The sequence below is a fragment of the Cuculus canorus genome, chromosome 6, assembly GCF_017976375.1.
Source record: "Cuculus canorus isolate bCucCan1 chromosome 6, bCucCan1.pri, whole genome shotgun sequence".
Classification (NCBI taxonomy): Eukaryota; Metazoa; Chordata; class Aves; order Cuculiformes; family Cuculidae; genus Cuculus; species Cuculus canorus.
Window position 1 is genome coordinate 42,506,155 of NC_071406.1, and position 20,033 is coordinate 42,526,187.

Below are 20,033 nucleotides of genomic sequence, written 5' to 3' on the forward strand. Positions count from 1 at the left end.
ATACACTGGGGAAGAGCCTCTAGGATCTTGATAAATGCATCTCGTGTCAGAAGAGGAATTCCTAAAATCCTGGGAATGCAGGTGGCTGCTGAGCTCAGACCTTTGGCATCTATTTCCCCTTTAGCGATAAAGTCAATTTTGGCACAGAGCACCCTGGGGAGCTCTGCAGCACAGAGCACACCGATAAAAGGGAACACAGATAACAGTTTGCATCAACTACTCTACTCACATCCTCCAGCAAACACTCACAGCCATCTAGCAGGCGTTAGGGGAAGCTGATGGAAAAGAGCAGCGTTAGACCACTCCAACCACAGGACAGGCACTATCTTGAAAAAGTGAGGGAATTAAAAATCAAATAAAATAAACACAACAAAGACTTCATCTCCATTGCCTCTTTAGGGTTGCAGATCCAGGCAAAACACCAAGAGTGGAAACACACCTTGCGAAGAGGACAGAGCACCATCACCAAAAGATTGGTGATGAGAGGGATGAGAGGAAATGGCCTCAAGTTGCGCCGGAGGAGTTTTAGATTGGATATTAGGAAAAACGTCTTTACCGAAAGAGCGGTGAAGCATTGGAACAGGCTGTCCAGGGCAGTGTCGGAGTCCCCATCTCTGGAGATGTTCAAAAAATGCATAGACATGGCACTTTGGGACATGGTTTAGTAGACACAGTGGTGTTGGGCTGAGGGTTGGACTGGATGATCTTTCCAACCTTAATCATTCTATGATCGCATCTGAGACGTGCAGCATTTTCTGACCGAGAAACACCTCAATCCGTGATCAAATTTCCATGAAATATTTATCGCTTTCCATTCACTGCACGGTACTGTTATTTTTAGAAGAGCCAGAGGCAACAGGAACACATTACTGATTAACAATTCAAGGCAGCCTTTAAACGTCTGCTCGTATCATGCCGTCTCCTCCCTCCCTAGGAAGGCAGAAAGTTTAATATAAACACCATCGTGCATTCAAAGGCTCTTCCCTCCGTCACCTGCTTCGAGATAAAAGCAAAAGCACAAAACTCACTTCTCCTTTGGTAGGGAATCAGGGAGAATTATTTTGAAAACAACACTTTGCAAACAGTCAGGACTGAGTAAATCCACTGAAATCTACAGCTGATCAGTATGAATTAAAAAACCAAACAAGCTGAGGGGAGAATAAAGTAACAGCAAATTGGGTCTTGTAGCAAGCAAACTGTCCTTCCAGTTACCTTCCATCCAAGAAAACACGGCTGTATTCAAATGCTTAAGAACTCAAGTCCTACTTTCAGTTTTTAAAAGAAGAACAAGTCACTAATAATTTATCCCACCTCCTCCGTTTAATAGCTGCTTCCTTGTGGGTAAGAGTGGAGGTGATATTGAATATATTTTCTGGAACAAAATACAACAAAGTTGAGGAGCTGCAGGTTCCTGCTCTTTCCACTCCACAGGATCACGATATCCACGGACCATGGGCAGATGTAAAAGTACTTCAGCAAACCCAACTCAGCATGACAAGTGGTTTAATTCCTCGTGGCAAGCGGATGCTGAAGTTCAGGCGAGAGATGGGCCTCACCAGGCTGGCCAAAAAACTGTCCCCTCTGGCATACATCCCCAGGAACATCCATACATCCCTAAACAGGCACGCAGCCCCACAACAGGCATGAACTGATGAAGAGTTAGGGAGTTATTAAATTATCCTATGACTACAAACACGAGTTTGCGCGCAATATTAATCCAGCAAAGAGCTCTTGAAGCTGGAACTTCCCTGCTGCTCTGCCAGGAGCTCTCCTGAATCTCCAGATGTGACATTTCCCTTCCCTATCACAGAATCATAGAATGGTTTGGGTTGGAAGGAACCTTAAAGATCACCCAGTTCCATCCCCCCTGCCATGGGCTGTGACACCTCCCACTGGACCAGGCAGCTCCAAGCGCCATCCAACCTGGCCTTGAACACCTCCAGGGATGGGGCATCCACAGCTTCCCTGGGCAGCCTGGGCCAGGGCCTCGCTGTGAAGAACCTCCTCCTAATATCTAATCTAAATCTTCCCTCGTCCTCCTTAAATAACCACAGATTTGCTGACCACATTCCGGGCGTGCTGCAGAGGGCTTTTTATAAAAGCACACCAAATAATGCAAATCGTCTGCGCAACTGTGGGAGTCGGCTGAAGCGTTAGGCGAGGCTTTCCTCGACGAGCAACAAGTTACGAAGCTGCAGGAGCAGCTCCAGCTGGTGAAACACTTCTTTCACTGCCACTGCAGGGGCTGCGTGTTGCACGTCTGGCTTAAGGCTGGAAAGAAAGTCCACTGCAGTAAATAAAAGGTTAACTTGATTTTAACTATCATGGTTCTAAGCTCGCCGACCTGCGGGTTTCTCTGCTGTCTTACGCCAGAGCATCTAAACGGTGGCAAAATTAATACACTAAGCCTGACAAAAATAGCTGCAGCTTTTAAATACGCTAAAAACAGGACAAGAAGCAAACAACGGTTTAATCTGCTCAGCCTATGGTTGTGACACTAAAATGATTATTTTAAGAGCTCGCTTTCAATGATATCTTGGGGGTTTGGGGTGAGTATCTCCCCCTCCAGACTGCACAGGGGGCAGATGAGGATATTTTTAATGTTAAAGGACAGCCTTTCCATGTGTGAGCTACACTTGTGGGGCATAGTAAAGGCATACACCGTTTCAGTAACAACACATCCCAGTGTGACCGAGGATGAAGGGGTTCCCGCCTGCGGGGTGCGCGCCTGTCGGGAGCTCCAAACCCCAGCTGCCGGGCTTCGGAGCCCACCCTGTGCCACAGAGATACTGTGCTTTCCTGAAGGGGCTTTTGAAGCAGCGCACTATGGAAGGCAGGCGAGTATCTGAAAACACGGTGTGGGGAGGGAGCATCCCTTTCCTTTGAAGGGATAACTGAACAAAGGAGGAGCGTTCGGCTTTGAGAGACCAACTGGATTGCTGCTCCTTCCTCCCAGACACCGGGATTCACCTCTGGTTTCAAAAGTGTGTAAAATCATGTAATAATATTAGTCCAGAAGCTCTTGCAAACCATTAATTCATACATACATCAACTTTTTTTTTTTTTTTTCCAAATGGATGTGGAAGTGAGACTGGATAATTAGATCCAGGAAGAAAAAAAAAGCAGGGAGCTGAAATCTCATGCATAACCCTCTGGCTGCCCCCGCCACGCTGCCCTTGCTCCTGCCAGCCTCAAAGGCAGACAAGCCCCAGCACCGTGCTGGAAGCACCATTCCAAGGGCCGAGCAGTAATCGCGAAGGCTGTGGCAGGAGGTCAGCGTGGCCAGCAGCAAGGCTGGGATGCAGAGAAAGGGCACAGTCACGTGTGGAAGAGCCACGTTGAGCAGCCTCATGTAGCAGATGCAGTCTGCTCATCACCACCATTAGGACATCCCAGCGAGGCCCGTGTCGCTCTTCATTAAAACTGCCCAGCAGCAACCACATTCTGTAGAATCATAGAACGATACGGGTTGGAAGGAATCTTGAAGATCATAGAGTTCCAATCCCCCTGCCAAGGGCAGGGACATCTTCACATCTTCAGGTTGCTCAAAGCCTCCGTACTTTGTTTAACCCGCTAACTTTATAACATTTCACAGGAGACTACTATTCACCCTCAAACCCTCACCAGAAAGCCACCACTGCTCACTCCTCCAACAGGCACAACAGACTCGCAGACCACCAGTGTTTTGCAGATGACACATGGAGGACAACCTCAAGAAGGTATGCAGCACCTTTCTGTCTGATCCGCAACAGCAGCCAGAGAGAGGTCTTCATCTTAGGGCCAAGAAGCCCATCATCTGTTCCTCATCCTCTCCATACATTCTGCAGTGGATATGTCCCAACACAAACAATTTGTCAGCTGCACTCAACCACAGCAACCACTTATATGATTTCACTATTATTTTTATCACAACTCGGGAATGAATTGCTGAAAAGCCAATGGAAACACTGCAGGAAGGGGAATTTCTTTCCTAATTCAGCAACAGTACTGTACACAGAACATCACATCAGGTTATGACCACCATCCTGGGGAAACACGGCTGGTTGGCCAGGATTGTTCATCCTGCTTTGCAGTTTTGTTACCTAAAGTGAAGTTGTTAGGTTTAGAAAGGACTAGTTTCCATCTTATTTAATTCTAGCACCTTACTTATCTATCACGAACACGAAGCCGCTTTCACGTTTCTGATACTAAAGAAATTGTTTAAGATTGTATTGTAACAAAGTGACCAACAATAAAGCCTATACCAACAAGAAAACTGAGAAGGCTTACGGGAGGTGGTTATCAAAACACTGTAAACACAGTGTTAGAAAGAAAGAAAGCTCATTCTACAAAGTGTGCTTAATGAAGTTCCAGCTGATAAATCTCAAGGACGTTATCAACAGTACACAAGTGATGCTTTTAAGAGGATCACCTACAACGTATCTCAGAATTTATGCACAATAACCTCAACCATTTGTTCCTTCTCCTCCTCCAGGTCGAAGATGTAGCAGTATTCTAGAGCAGAAAGCAAGAAAGCAGCATTATCAAACAGGTGATTATATTCCTGTGTGAGATGTGGGTTTTGGGGGGTTTGTCTTGCTTTACTTTTTCAAGCAAATACAAAATTCAGAACCATCAAATACAGCTGATACATTTTTTGAAAAGTTGTTTCCCTTCCTCAAATTACTCCTTAATTTATGCAAAACTAAAACAGAGAAATCATTTTGCTAAAAACACACCTTGACGATGCCTGAACTCCATTCTACTCAACCCAATCCACTCCTAAAACGGTTTCATAAAAACGCTCTAAACATTTCTATTCCGGACTTGAGACGCTTCCACAGGACAGGGCACGTTCAGGACGTGTGTACTGAACATCCCTTTCTCATCTTTTTACATCAGAGGACAACAGCTCACAAGGATCAAACTTTACCATGAAACAGGTGAAGGAGAAGGGAAAACATTTTGGTTTCCTACGAGCACACCACAATGATTTTATCTTAAATAGAAACACAGTTCTGGGGACAGAGGCGCATCGTCCGCCCAAGTTTATTCATCATGAAGCTTACAAACCAGTCACTTTGCCATGAGCAGGACGGGATAAGATTTTAAATGGAATACCCCAGGACACAAATAAGCAATTTTTTTTTCCCTCAAGCTGTTTTCCAACACCATTAATTCAGCCATGCCTGAGAACACCACCCCACAAACCCACAAGTAACTTGTTTTTCCAGAGCAATACTTGGTATCGCTTCTCCTTTCTTCTCTCAGAAGGATCTGCAGTAAACTCCTAAAGGGAAGGATGATAAAAACCAGCAGAACAAAGCTTTTCCCATATGGGAAAGTCCCTCAACCTGTCAGCAACTCTTAAGAGGAATTTTACAAGCCCACCAGGACACATGGCCATAGGCAGCACCACACCTGGAAGCCAGCTGAGAAGCCACTTACAAGCCCCACAGCATATCCCTGCATTCACAAACATGCCAAAACACCTTTCTGCTGTTTGCCAAATGCTGTGCTTCCAGGTTTTAATTACCGTTCTGCAAATCAAAATACAAGACAGACATTTCCAGCCCGTGTACGCACCGCAGAGCTGAAAAGCTTTCTCCAAGTCTTAGCAGAAACCAAAGCAGCATAAGAACAGCAGCCGGGTGACCACTGTCCAGAGCCAGCGCTGCTTCTGGCGCAAGGTCATGCTTTCATTCCCAGTCAGTCCTACCCTTCACCCATTACACACACAATCAGCCTGAGCGTTCCAGCACAACACAGGAATTCCCGGGTCTCAAATGCTGGCAGAAGTCATTCGACATGGAGACGGCGTTGCCTGCCCCACATTTCACGCACTCGGTGCGAGCACAGCTCCCCGGGGAAGCTGTTTATTTTTCCAGTAGGCATCCAGGTGAGCTATTAAAAATACGCAAAATGGAGTCTAAACAGTAAGAATCCCATAAATCCTGTCTGAGAGCATAACACCTTAAAAAAGCCTCTTTTCATCTGGGTAAAAACAGCCAGAGTACACCAAACTCTACCATCAGGTTACCCAAGCTGTTAACCAGCGTCAGCCTTTGCCCTGAAAGATCTCAAAAGGAAACATTAAATGCAACGAGCAACCACAAAATCAATTAAAAAAAAAACAACCAAAAACCAAAAGAGTAAAAGACTAAAACCCGTCACATTCACAACACTGGCCATCGCTCTAAGGAGAGAAAGGAGCAGAATCACAACATTCAACCTAGCACGTGGATACAGAAAGGGGAGTAAAACCTTTAAGTTGACCTGTGTTACCATAGTCCCCTCGAAACGAGAATCTCTCTCAGGCTTAGAAAAAAACATCCTCCCTTACCTGATGGACAAGTTCTGGAGTGCAAGGAGGGAAGAGTGATCTCTCAGAATCTGAGGCCAAACACCCACACCTGGTAAACGAGGATCTCCTCCTTTTTCTCCAACACAATAGCTCTGCCTCCTTAAACCTTTCCTTCCCCAGATATGCATTTAAGTCCACAAAAATGTAGGTTAGGTCACAGCCTGTTTGTTTCCCCCCTCATCTACTGAAGTTGTTTTGAATAACCTTCGTTTACATTTTTCCAACTTGCACTACTAGAAGCGCTTAGATCTTCTGCGAGATCTCTTCCTTAATATATAAGGACCTAAAGGCATTTTGGAAGGCAGTTGAAAAGGCAAAGTGGGCTTTTTGGAAAACTCGAGCTCCAACCTGGAAAGTAGATAATGCTTCGTATATCCTATCACCCCTGGTATAAATATCTCTATCTGTTCACATTGGGAAACAAAACACTTTTGGAAGAGAGAAGGAGGAAACACAGGGACTGCAGCAGAATGCTTTCCGTAGCATTTCGCGCGTTATGACCAAAGCTGGGGTTTCCATCACCTTTAGTGCTGCAGTTGTGAGCAGTACGCTCGGTCTCAGCTCCACAAGGAGCAGTCTCCAGGATGAACACTGGATGCTGTCCCTGCTTCATACGAGAAGGACAAGACCCAAACCACACAGCAGCAGGATCATGAGGAGAGGGAAGAAAAGCAAATAGCCCAGAGCCTGGTGTGACACACTTTGAGCAGCCTGTGCTTGGCTCCTCAGCCCAGCCCAGGGAGATCTCTCCTTAGGAGATTCAACTCAAAAACCTACTTTGCCTCACAGTGCTCCTTCTGGGCTGTGAAAAAACTCCTTATCATTCTGCTGTCCTCTCCTGTCTAAGGACAAACAAGCAGCTCCTCAGCCCTCTGCCAAGACTGTGGCTGAGACATTTATAACTCCCAAGGCTGCTGTGCTCCATCTTTCCTCCACTCCCAAATCCCACTCAACCAGCCTGGGAAAGTAGCTGTGTGCAAGTTCTAACACCCTTTGTTCCAGCATTTTGCATTTGCATTCTGCTCTCCCACTTGCAAGACAGAGCTGCGGAATATTTTGCTGCATTCCCAGAATAAGAACAACATTTACTAAAAGTTTCTTCTTACCAGAGCTAGGCATGTGGTTCACTCTAGGTGGATTCAGCAGCTCTACTGGCTGGTCTCTGCCAGAAAGCCCATCTGGAAATCAGAAAACAAAAACATGATCACATCAACTTATCGGTTAGCTGAGTTAATTTTAGACATTCCAAGCAGAAAAAGAAAAATCACTGGCCATTTATCAATGTAAAACAGAAATACAAGTAGAACAAATCAATAGAAATAAGAACACTTAACAGGGCTCTTGCAGAACAACTGCTTACACTAATGTGTCAACTAACAGATATGGTAGCCTGAATTGTGCTCAGGTTCTCCTGGTCTTTAAATCCACAACCGGTGCTGTTGCCAATCCGAGGAAACAGGCACCTCAGCTTACAAACCTTACCATGCAATAACTAAAGTGCAATTCATTCCTTGCTCAGAGAACGGAGAGAGTGAAGGCAGAAGCGCAGCCCTGTGAAGCAAAGTCGGAGAATGGCTGTAATATGCCAGGGAGACGGTAAGGAAAACTGACAAATCACTGCAGGAGATTAAAATGCACAGACATGCATAACTGGCTCCATTTTGCATAGGTTTGGATTTCAGAAAGGCATTAAAAACATACTTTGTAAATGATATGCAGAAATCCATCTTGCTGAAGCAGTTCTCTATTTAAAATGTTTCAAAGATCGTATCTTGTATTCAGGTAGAGTCAAAACAGGAGAGCACCATACCTGCTGCTGCAGACTGCCAGACCAGATTTTCTGGTCACCCATTCCCCTGTCCCCCCAATTAAAGTTGAAGTAAAAACTGCTAAATTATGTTTTCAATACTCAGATTATGAGTACCTGAGTACAGAAAACTCATGTCAAACCCACTTGTTCCACTGTATCCCTACCCTTGCCAGGCCTGCCCGTCTTGTTCTTCCCCAACACCCTCCTGCACCCCATGCCCAGCATCGATACGAGCCAGCCAAACCCTGCCTGGAGGCACCAGAGAAGCCACCTCATCCCTACCAGCCAAAATAAAGGACAGCACTATCAAAATGTTAAGATCCTAGAACCATAGGACGGTTTGGGTTAGAAGGAAATTCAAAGACCATCCAGTTCCAACCCCCGCACTGGACCAGGTTGCTCAAAGCCCCGTCCAACCTGACTTTGAACACCTCCAGGGATGGGATATGCACAGCTCCCTGGGCAAAATGTCAGTGGAACATTAAAAAACAAAGAAGAAAAAATAAATAAAATATTAAGAAAAGAAAATGACACTTTGCTTTCTTCTCCCTGTCTTCTCCATGCCAGGTTTATGGATAGAAAGCATTGCTGGGTCTTCTCCATTGCTCGCAGAGGTTTGCCTCTCCAAGGACCGCATCCAGGGGTCCGTGCAGCCTCAGGCAACAGGTGAATAAATTAAACTGTAACCACGCCGAGTTCTCCTCCTCAAACAAGTAATACTGATTATTCACATAATAATTTTTATGGCTTTTGGTCTGTCACTTCTAGAGTGCAGAGAGTGGCTGGGCTTGCCATACCAGAGCGGCCAACATGGCGCGTTGGTGGGACGACACTCAGCCAGTGGAGCTTCACCTGCAGGAGCAGCAATAAGTGAGGAGGAAACTGAGCAGAAGGCGGAGAGGCAAACATCACATTATGGTTGGACTCAATGACCCAGTGGGTCCCTTCCAACCTAGTCATTCTACGATTCTATCACTGGTTTTATTTTTATTTTGTTGTCCGTGCATTTTCTGTCCCAGCAGCGCATCAGCGATGCCCAACAAATGTGCTGGGTAATTCTAAGAAATAAAGTGCCTACATTTTCCAACTAATTCAAAAAAAAAAAACCCAAACCAAAAACCACAAACCAACACTCTTCAGTCTTCGTTTCAAAATGAGTAATAATCGAATCGCCAAAGAGCATTTAAGAACATCTTTTTAAGCTGGAAGTGAAACCAAACTCTGTGAGAATGAGGTTCTGTATTTGCTGTATTGAGTGATTGAAAACAAATCTCTACTCGTATGAAAAAAGGAGGTAGTTTATCAAGAGATATTTTTTATAAGGTACCTCTTCTCCACAGCTACTACTATGGATAAAAAAAGGTTAAAGAAAACTCTAAACAGGCAAGGTGGCACCTCGCTTGCCTCCTCGTGAGGAGCGAGCGATCTCGCAGCCCACGCACGCAGAACACAGGCACCCAACAATCAGCGCTCTGCAAACACGCTGTCTGCACGAGCTGATTAGCATGGATCTTAACACCTTGTGTCCAGACCATAATCATTTCACCCTATTTGCTCCTGGGAACCCTACCACCGCCTCCCCAGCCCCCTGGATCCTCCTCGTGCAAGTGGGCGGGTACCACAAGGTTCATCACCTCTGGGTGCGGGACAGGAGCCTCCGCAGTGGGAACAAGCATCCCCGGCATCGCCACAGTTAATGAACTGTTGAGAAGCCAAGTGCTGTTGAAGACACTTCCCTGTATTCACTTTCTAGCACGCAGAGATGATCGGATGGTTTGGTTTTAATCAAGGCAGTTGCAAACTGCCAGACGTTCTGCTCCATTGCTCCCCACACAGCTTCTCTGTTACTACAGAACGTGAGAAGTGGTGACAAAGCCAGGACCTTGGAGGTATTTCAAGCTCGTTTCATACTGCTACTCCACCTCACCGCAGATACGGTACATATTTCAGAGAAGCCTATGCTCTGTAACCAGGCTTTCCAACCTGGAACTCAAGTTTTGTCCTTTCCCAGCAGCCACACGTCAAAGCCAAAAGCTCCCACTCTGCCTGCAGTTATGGAGGTGGCCAGAGTCTACCTGGTTTCAGACACCACTTGTTATCAGAATATTGCAGGAGATTCCTCCAAATCACCACACTCCCACCTCAGATCAGCTATACTACTTCTGCTCTGGATCGCAGTGGCCACATCTACTCAAAGCTGCAATAAATCATACCAGCCATGAGCTTCACACGACCGAAAAACGAGCATCTTGGACTCAAAACTGTCTGTGCAGGTTTAGCTTGGCCCTTCAGCCCTAAAACAAAGCAAAAACCCAGAACATAATACATCACCTCTTGAAACCGTTAAACATTCCTGCTGCCTCCTTGGCTTCCTACACAAGCTACAGATGCTACAAGAAGCAAAGAAATACTTTAATTTCAAGAGACTAGGTGATGATCAGTGTGGTAGGAGTTAAAATTCCACTGCACTGGTCCAGGTTGCCCAGAGAAGTCTTGGATGCCCCATCACTGGAGGTGTTCAAGGCCAAGTTGGATTGGGCTTTGAACAACCCGATCAATCGATGTCCCTGCCCATGTGGCAGGGGGGTGGGAATTGGACAGGCTTTAGGGTCCCTTCCCACCCAAACCATTCTATGATTTAATGAACTATTTTACCTATTGCCAACACAATACTGACAAAAACAACCCCAAACTGACCAAAAACCTTTAAACCAGCAGTGAAAAGAAGGCTTTTACAGTCCTAACTGTGCTGCATCACATGAGTACTAAAATACACAAACACAGTATCCCAGGATACTGTTTCCCACAAAAGCAGTGAAGAATTTTTTCCTAATGCCCGATATGAACCTCCCCTGGCACAACTTGAGGCCATCTCCTTTCATCCTATCACCCACCACTTGGGAGAAGAAACTAACACCCAACACCCACCTCACTACAACCTCCTTTCAGGGAGCTGTAGACAGAGATAAGGTCTCCCCTCAGCCTTCTCTCCTCAATGCTAAACAACCCCAGGTCCCTCAGCCGCTCCTCATAAGACTTGCTCTCCAGCTCCTTCACCAGCTTCCTTGCTCTTCTCTGAACGCACTCCATGACCCTCCACCAGGAAGGAAGGGAGGGCTTTTGGAGCGCTGGCATTTGTCTTCCCAAGTCACCGTTGTGCATGACGGAGCCCTGCTCTCCTGGGGATGGCTGAACATCTGCCTGATGATGGGAAGAAGTGAAGGAATTCCTTGTTTTGCTTTACTTCCACACAGCTTCTGCCTTCCCTGTTCAACTGTCATTATCTCAACCCATGAGTTTTGTCACTTTTACCCTCCCAATCCTCTCCCCAGTCCCACAGGGCAAAGCGAGCCGCTGTGTGGTGCTCTGCTGCGGGCCAGGGTTAAACCACAGCAGCTGCCCGGCCAGCCTGGAAGGAGGCAGACGTCAGCCTGTCGGATCCACTGCTCAACTTAAAGAGCATTTAATACAGTTTAATTTCTACTGTTTAACAAGATGAAGCCATTATTCACTGATGGGAACTTAAACACTTTATTTTTATCTTAGTCTGAAGAGCTGTTTAAGTTACTTTAAAAATACAGCCAGGACAGGTTTGGCAGTGGCTGTGTTTGCAGGATTTATACACGTTGAAAATAGCAAAGCAGAGACAAGATGGCTACGGTGGACTCCAGAATCAGACAGAAACGTGCAGGGATAAAAGCCCTCGGAAAAGATGAAGCAGCAAAATGAACAACACCATAATCCAAGGCAGGAGACAGGGAAGTACAGGTTTAGTACTTAAAAAACACAAATGATGAACAAAAAAACCCAGAAGGTTGAAGCGTTCAGTGAGCTCTTACATAAAAATGTAAGCAGCCTTTACTGTAATTAACTCTGATGAGTTAAAAAATGCAGGGCAGAACTGGGAACAAGAGGTTATTTAAATAGTTTTACATGTATTCAGGTCTTTTGACCTGATGCAAATCACCATGGCCTACTTGAACTCCTTGATGAACAACCGACAATTATCTTTAAAGGACAGCCAGAGCAGAGGAAAAGTCCTACAGAGATGAAGTGAAAGTTTAAGATAGGAAGGAGAGAAAGGCAGGAGGAAGAGGTACAGAAAACCAGCATTTTTCACTGAGATTTGATTTCCTGCCAGAAAGGCCAATTTTGAAAGGCAGAACAAAAATTGGGTAAAAAGAAAGCAAGACAGACAGGTCAAGGTGAAGTTAGAAGGCAGGTAACCGATTTATTTCTCTGTCAGGGTATCTGGCTGGAAAACCGTGGGAGAGGTGGGAAGGGAGCTTTGGGTTTACACCAGTTTTATAAAAAATATTGTGAGGCTGCCTGGGACACATCAGTGAAACTCAGTCTGTGCGAATCACCCTAAACCAAGGACACACCTGGCTGAAAATGCCCACTCGGTCACCATCTGCTGCTGGATCTGCCACAGCCAGCGTACTGCGGCGGTTCCCATGCACAGGTCAGAGCAGTGAAGATCCACCCAGAACTAAGGAGTGCCCTCATAGAGATCCCCCCACTATGGGGCACAAGAGGCAGAATTCAACAACAAGCTGACAAACAGATGCAATGTCCAATGACAAATGAGTAAAGTCCTACCACCTTAATGATGATGATGATGATGATAACAATAATGGTCAAATATACAATTACAAGATGAGAAATACCTGGCAAAGCAAGGATAGAACCCAAAAAAAGGCCAAAGCACTTCAGAAAACTGAGCATCCACCGTTTGGCAATGGTGCAGAAGACACAAGTTCATCCCAGGAGGCATTAGCAGTTCATATGCAAGACAGGGGAGATCATTACTCAGGGAGCCGACAGCCTCCATGGCCAACGCGCTGCCCTCGGTTTTCGATTCAACAGCAGAAGATGAATTGCAGGCAATCAAGGAGAAACCTCTGAGAAAAGAGTCTTAAAAATGAGATGGATGGTCTGCAGAATTCAGTAGTTTTCCCAAGACTGGCCTGTTCTCAGCTGAGTGAAGATGATACAGTGGTCCCAAGACTCTTTCAGGATGAGCAGTTACCCGTTAACACAAGGAGCTGGAGCCCTCTAGACCGAACACCTTTCTGGTTTGTCTTCACTCCTACCCCTTCTCCTGTGCCAAGCCTCCACCACACAGCAGTAACCGGCTGCTTCCAAGGAGGCAGGGAATTGCGCCTCCTGTAAGCAACGAGTCCAGAAACCTGAGACCTTGCCGCTGAGCGGCCGCAGCCAGCAGCCCCTGCCACTCGCCGCTCCCAGCTCCAGGTTCCTTTCCAAGCTGCTTCCAAGGTGTGCTGGGCACACCAACTGCAAACCCTCTGATGGACTGTACCATTCTCAGTAGGGACTTGTTTACATATTTCCCATTCCTAGATAGGAAAAAGGAGCGCAGAGGAAAACTGTTGAGCAATAAGACAACCCAAGACATCTGCAACAGTCCAGGCGACTGGCAATGAATTTAACTACTGTTTCTTTGCAGACTGCTTGCAAGGCAGCTACCAGCTGATTTTGGCTACTCTTCCCCAGGAAGACAGAGCTCAGGAGCTTGCCTCCGCGCCTTCCAATCCAAAAGAGAAAGAACCTTTAATTTCTCAGTGCCCGATCGATAAAAAGCCTCAGGCAAAACAAGGCAGCTGACAGTAAACCCAGGATAAATAGCCATCAGTTGGCATCTGAGAGACTACCCCAACCGCGTCCTTTCAGGGGTGTGCATCCATATTTGAAATTAAGCTTTCACTATGGATACTACAGGGAAAGGGGATGTTTCTGGATCAATGACTCCTGAATTTATAGTTGTCATCAAGCAACCAATTACCTTGTTCTCCTCACTGCTTTCCAGCAAAACAATTCTGAACTTGTCTCACAAAGAAGAGATCTATTCCTCTTCTCTCCAACCACACCACCCTCCCGGTGTGCTCCAAGGTACAGCTGAAAGACCCTTAAACACAACAACATTCCGCTTCTCCAAAAAGCGCAAAGGCGGGATCCGTCTCACAGTCATCTTCACTCCAGACATGAGCTAGTGCATGCCTGACCGGCGTTACGTTCGAAGCCTGTATGCGGAGGAGTGCTGTCAGGATCAGCCCCTGCTCTGCATCGGGAGCAGGCTTTTGGAGGAAGCCTCTGGCTGCCCCACTTCCCGTATTTTTCCACATTTTTGGATGCATCATGAAGCAGTCTCAGTGCACAGAGTGGATGGGGGTACACCTCAATCTCAGCCCCTACAGTTTGCCAAACAGGCTCCAGCCACTAACAGGGACTCACGCCTGGGGGACAAAACTACACTCAGCCCTAACAGAGCCTCCAAAGAACCACACGTAGCCACGTACCTCGCCAGCATCACCTGCCACGCTGCGCAGAGCCGATCCTCTGCGTGGTGCTTGCTCTCACAGCCACGAGCTGTTCTCCTTCGTCCCTTCCCACAGGTCCTGCTCGCTGATGAGGCTGCCTGGCAGCCGACGAGCCCGCACGAGCCTCACCCCCTGTAATCCAGCTTCTGCCAGCAGCTCGCGGGGTACACACTGTGAAACGTGAGAGCTCCTCGCTCTTACGGGCACTGCCCTTGGAGTTATGCGCTGTCTCCGTTACACACGTAAGCCCACGGTAGCTTCAGAGACCACTTCCCGGCCCAAGAACATCAGGTGCTTTCCCGCTACACACGTACTGCAACCCCATCACAAAAAGCGTTTGGCATTTTTTACACCAGCCAGAGGTTGTTTTGCCAAACAATGTGCAAATGCCGTTTACCTGCGCTACGTGGCCGTGGGACTTGGGGTGGGCGAGAGGCTGCTGCGGCCAATTCTACTGCTGGACTTCTAAAAGCAGAGCATGCACTACCCTGTAGCCTTGGGATGCCGTGGGGCTCAAAAAGGAGAGCTGAGGAATAAAAGCCTCCATCCCTGGCCCACAAAAACATCCTGACTTGCATATTAACGGCTATGGCGTGTAACAACAAGTTAAAATATTAGTAACGAGAACAGTAATTATCATGGTCGTATTATTTATTTGTCTACTTATTCGAAATTTACAGAGAAAAAAAAAGTCTTCAACATTTACAAGAAAGCAATTAAGGCAGCAAATGGATTATTTCTCTTTAAACCTATGAGAAAATGCTCAGTGCATATTTCCTCTCTAATTTGTCTGCACTCAAGGATCTATTTTTGGAAGTCTCCCTAGACTGTATTGTAGCACCACATGTACTATAATGGCATTTTAATTAGCCCAGAGAGCTGGAAGATGCACTGTGCATCCAAAAGAGAAGCAGCCTAACAAAATGAGAGCATCCTTCTCTTCCCTTCTCCGAGATTTACAGCATCTATCAAGCCGAAATACCAATTATGGTTTCAATTGGAATCAACTGCGACTGCTATAAAAACCTAGTGCATCGCAAAAGCTCATGGAACGCAACAACAAATGTAGTATTTAAGCACTGTTTACTCATACTTTAAAGGTGGATGGTAAAAATAAAATGCTGCAGATATCCAGAGGCCGAATGGGAGACTGAAGTAGAGGAGACAATATATAAATATATATAGAGGCAGAATGGGAGACTGAAGTAGAGGAGACAATATAAATATATATTTTTATATTTATATATATATATTAGAGCAGGGCTCTGAACATGCTAGTGTTTGGCCTGCAAGTATAATAAAGAAACTATCCATGCAGATGAAAGCTGATCCAATCCTATTTATTTGGGGTTGGATTATTATTATCACTACTACTACTACCACCTCTGGTACTGAAGTTAACCACCCCCACTGCCAGTGACTGACATAACACGTAAACATCTTCAGCACAGCCTTGTATATATTTAGTAGGGTCTGGAAAACATATATTTATGGTCTGGAGAACAAGCCCTATGAGGAGCAGCTGAAGGAATGGGAATGGTTTAGCTTGGAGCAGAGGAGGCTGAGAGAAGACCTTATTGCTCTCTACAACTGCCTGAAAGGAGGTTGTAGCAAGGTGGGTGTTGGTCTCTGCTCTCAAGTAACAAGGGACAGGACAAGGGGGAATGGCTTCAAGTTGCACCAGGGGAGGTTTAGATTGGATACTAGGGAAAAATTCTTTACAGAAAGAGCAGGTCAGGTTGATGTCCATCCCATACAGAGAACCCTTCCTGCCCGTGACAATGGCAATTACCCCACCGAGGGGTGACCACCCCACACCCCACTGCAGCCAGTAGCAGACCACAGCACTCAGCATCTCTCAAGCAAGAACTACGATGGGGTTTAAGTTTTCTTTTGCATTACAATCCACATGAATATTTCACAAGAGTCAGAAGATACTCAGGCGTAATGTCGACAAGTGCTTCGTATGGCTTTCCTACCCAGAACCTAGTAGAGATAAATCCAGCTGATTCCAAGGCCATTAACATCAAGGTAAAATAAACACCCGGCAACAGTCAATAAAAAAGCAACCTTTGATATATTATTATAGTAGGAAGTTATTCTTGAAGCCAAATACCTCCGATGTGCTAAAACAGGAAGCGCTGCGGTCCTCGCAGAGTTTACAGATTAATATCCTAATGACAATGCACTACTTTCAAACGCCAAGCTGTAAAAGCCTTGTGTTCTACTTCCTACGCCATTGTTTTCCTTAATTCTTTGCAGTGGGAGGATAACGCAACTCCCGCTAACCATGACAACCTTCAGTCTCTTCAGCGTACTCGGATGACTTCATCTGCACGGCATTTGAAAGGTAGGTCATTTCGGAAACCCACTGTAATCAAATAACCTTTACGCGTAACTGCAAGTCTGTGGTACCTGTCCAGTAGATCAGAGACAGAGCTCCCTGCAAAGGCCGGACATAACTGCAGCAAAAAGGAGCAGCCAGCCATCCCAGGAGGCTCTCTACCCTGTGGGCAAGGAAAGCCACAAGCCCTGCAGCCCAGCCCGCCTTCCCACCGGCCCCCAGGCAGATGCAGCGTTCAGTGAATTAAAAACAAAATACAAAGGAAAGAATTACCACATTAAAGAAACAGCGTGCATAGTGCACTTTTGATGTGTATTTTTCCTTTTAAGCCAAAAATATCCATATTTAATGTTGTTTTTCATTCCATTCTCCTGTAACAAGTTTCAAAATCAGCTCATTTGGTACACAGAAAACAATCTCAAAGTCCAATTGCAGACAAGCTCGAGCATGCGCTCGGGCAGGGGGAAAGCAAGTATCCTATGTCCTGATCACTTGTCGCACCTCGGTAGTCTGAGACACTGCTCAGTCCCACTCGGGCCAGATGGAAAACCAAGAAACACACTGGCTCTCATTCCATGCCAAACACCGTGTAATCTGCCACAAAGGGGTTTTGAACACCAGCGTTCTGAACGTGCTCCGACTCCTCCAGCGGGAGCCAGCTCAGCCTCCAGCCAAGAGCTTCAACACTTCCCATGCACCATCTCCTCCTGCACGCAGCCACCGGTCTATCAGAATGCCTGATGGCCTTAATTCTCCAGTTACAGGCAGGAAAGGCTGCTATCTCATTCCATACCCACAGCCACCGGGAAGCCTGCCGTACTGGGACAGTGCCGTCAGAGACCCGGCTCTATTTCAGGCTCAGCTTACCCAACCACCTCCTGCAGCCAACATCAGAAGGCACTTGGTGCTGGGCACCCAACACCTCCCACCTAGCGCTGCTTCCAGTCCCAGCAGGACAGCTTGAGGGTTATTGCGTCCCTGGCCCCCAGAGTGCAGGGAGGCACAAGGTGGGGTCTGCAGGATCCTGCTACGTCCCAATGTTAAATCCATCTCAGGTGAGATGCTGCAGGCAGAACCAACCTGGCACCCTTCACAGCACTTCCCTGCAATCCCAACTCTATCTGATATAAAGTCAATGAATATCATCATCACAACTCCCCATTATCCCAACCCCACCCGATATGAAGTCAATGAATATCAACGTCATCCAGCAGGAATATTGTCCCAGTCTACCTGCTCCTGAATACACCAGCCATTACCCACCAGCTTTACATAGTTTAGATATGCATCTTCATGTCAATTAATGGACAGATTTCTCAAATTTGGACTTCAGATATTTTTAAATCCCACAGAACAAAAAAACCAAAAAACTCCCATTTCAAAGCATCTAAAAGTAGATTCTGCTTTCATTGACTTGGTGGAACAGCAATGTCTCCACTTGCAATGAAGAAGCTGAGACTACGCTGTTTATTACTATAAATATATTCATAGATGTTTTCCCTGGTACAAAGCACTTCAATTTTAAAGGCAAGAGACTGATCAACTCTTACGGATAGTTTCATCCTCACTGTTTTTATTTTGTCAATGCGCTCAGGCTCCTGGAAGGAGTGGAGGAGGGTACAATCTGCCACCATCTGCAGGGTGCCATCCATCTGAAAAGGTGACTGTCCTCAAGAAATTAGAATAGTCCAGGCAGTAAACTTAACTCTGGAATATCACGTTCAACCAACAGACTCTTCCAAGAGCCATTCCGAAAAATGTTTCTGTTCCTTGCTAGCTGCAGGCTGGGTTTTTTTCAAGTTTTAATGCAGCCTTTTATCAACAGTGAATAAACCTTTCCATCCCTCAAGGTACGTGAATGGGGCAGAGCCAGCATTCCACAGCCACAGATAAATATTTCCAGGGGAGATCAGTGGTATCAATGCAAGGTGCTTAATGTGCCGAGACAGATCCCCCGAACTCCAGCACATCGAATAAAGCCAACTCCCCAGGACTCCCTCGGCATTCAGGAGGAGAGGTGCTGCTGGCACCCGGCCATTCCACAATCACCGACTATTCACAACACATGAATTCCCGTTTGATAGCTACGAATGCTCAGATATAACGCCACTTTAATCAAAACTAATATTTCAGCAGGTTTTAAAAACTGATTGGAGATAGAAAACCAAAGCGAGGAAAGAGAAAAACCTTGAAATTATCCACAATTGTCAGCAGAAGGAAACCCACACAGCGCATTTTAAAGGCAGGAGAGAAGGTTGAATAACCTGCTTAATTTCCCCTTCTCTCCAGTTGAATAAACCGGCAGGAAGAAATGCAGCTGAAAGATAGCCTGGCTCTTCTGCGGCTTCAATCGAGATCCCAGCTCCTGCCCACAGGCTCGCAGACGCTATGTTCAAGCTGATGAGGTACCGAGCAGGAAAAAGGTTTGCTTCGTTACAGAGGGAACGAACCGCGTGTTACACGAACTGGTTCCCTTCCTTACTCCAGCCCTGCATTCTGCTCGCGCACAAACTCACACGGGACTCTGCAAAACTATTTCCAAGGCAGGCTGTGTCCAAAGGCTTTCCACAGCAGAAAAGGGAAATGATAGCAATTACTGAAAACCCATTACACTAATGCTTTCAGAGAGCAAGCTGACCCAGGGAAAGTTCCTGGATGAAGCAAAAGGCAGGGAGAAAAGAAGCAAAGGAAACTGATACTCAGTCCCCTCTCTGGACACTGCTGGCAATGGGAACCATCTGCAATTTCACTCCTCACGAGATGCCTTGTCGCCTTACAAGCTGCAGCTTCCTGAGGGCATGGCAGAACTGGGAAGAACAGAGCCAACGAGGGAAAATTTTTTTGCTAAGGAAAATAAATACAGAGACACGGAAACAGGACCATCAGCAAACAGAGCAGGACTTGGGTTTGATGGAGCTGCTGGGTCCCGAGTGTCTGTCAAGAGTCCAAGGCTTCAAGGTTACAACCCTTCAGAGTGCTCCGTCAAGCCTTCCTTCTACAAAAGAAGAGCTGAAGTTCCAAGGAAAACCCACACACAAGTGAAAATGCAGAGATCTGAGACAGCTTCCAATCAAAGGCAAAAAATAAATAGCTGGACTGGACACGTCTGCTTTACACACAGTTTGTCGGAGACCTTCAAGCTTCAGTGAGACCCGGAGAGGGCTCTCTTCACCTCCCTGCTGTCACACCAACCGT

General features: G+C 46.3%; 1 protein-coding gene across 10 annotated transcripts in view; it reads right to left on the minus strand.

Annotated features, from left to right (window-relative positions):
- Positions 1–20,033, minus strand: part of HDAC4 (histone deacetylase 4) — a 257,352-nt gene that overhangs the window by 150,143 nt on the left and 87,176 nt on the right. For all 10 annotated transcript variants that reach the window (XM_054069684.1, XM_054069691.1, XM_054069685.1 and 7 more), the window contains one exon: positions 7,450–7,521. In XM_054069684.1, coding sequence (XP_053925659.1) covers positions 7,450–7,521 — 72 coding nt within the window. The remainder of the gene's footprint in view (positions 1–7,449; positions 7,522–20,033) is intronic.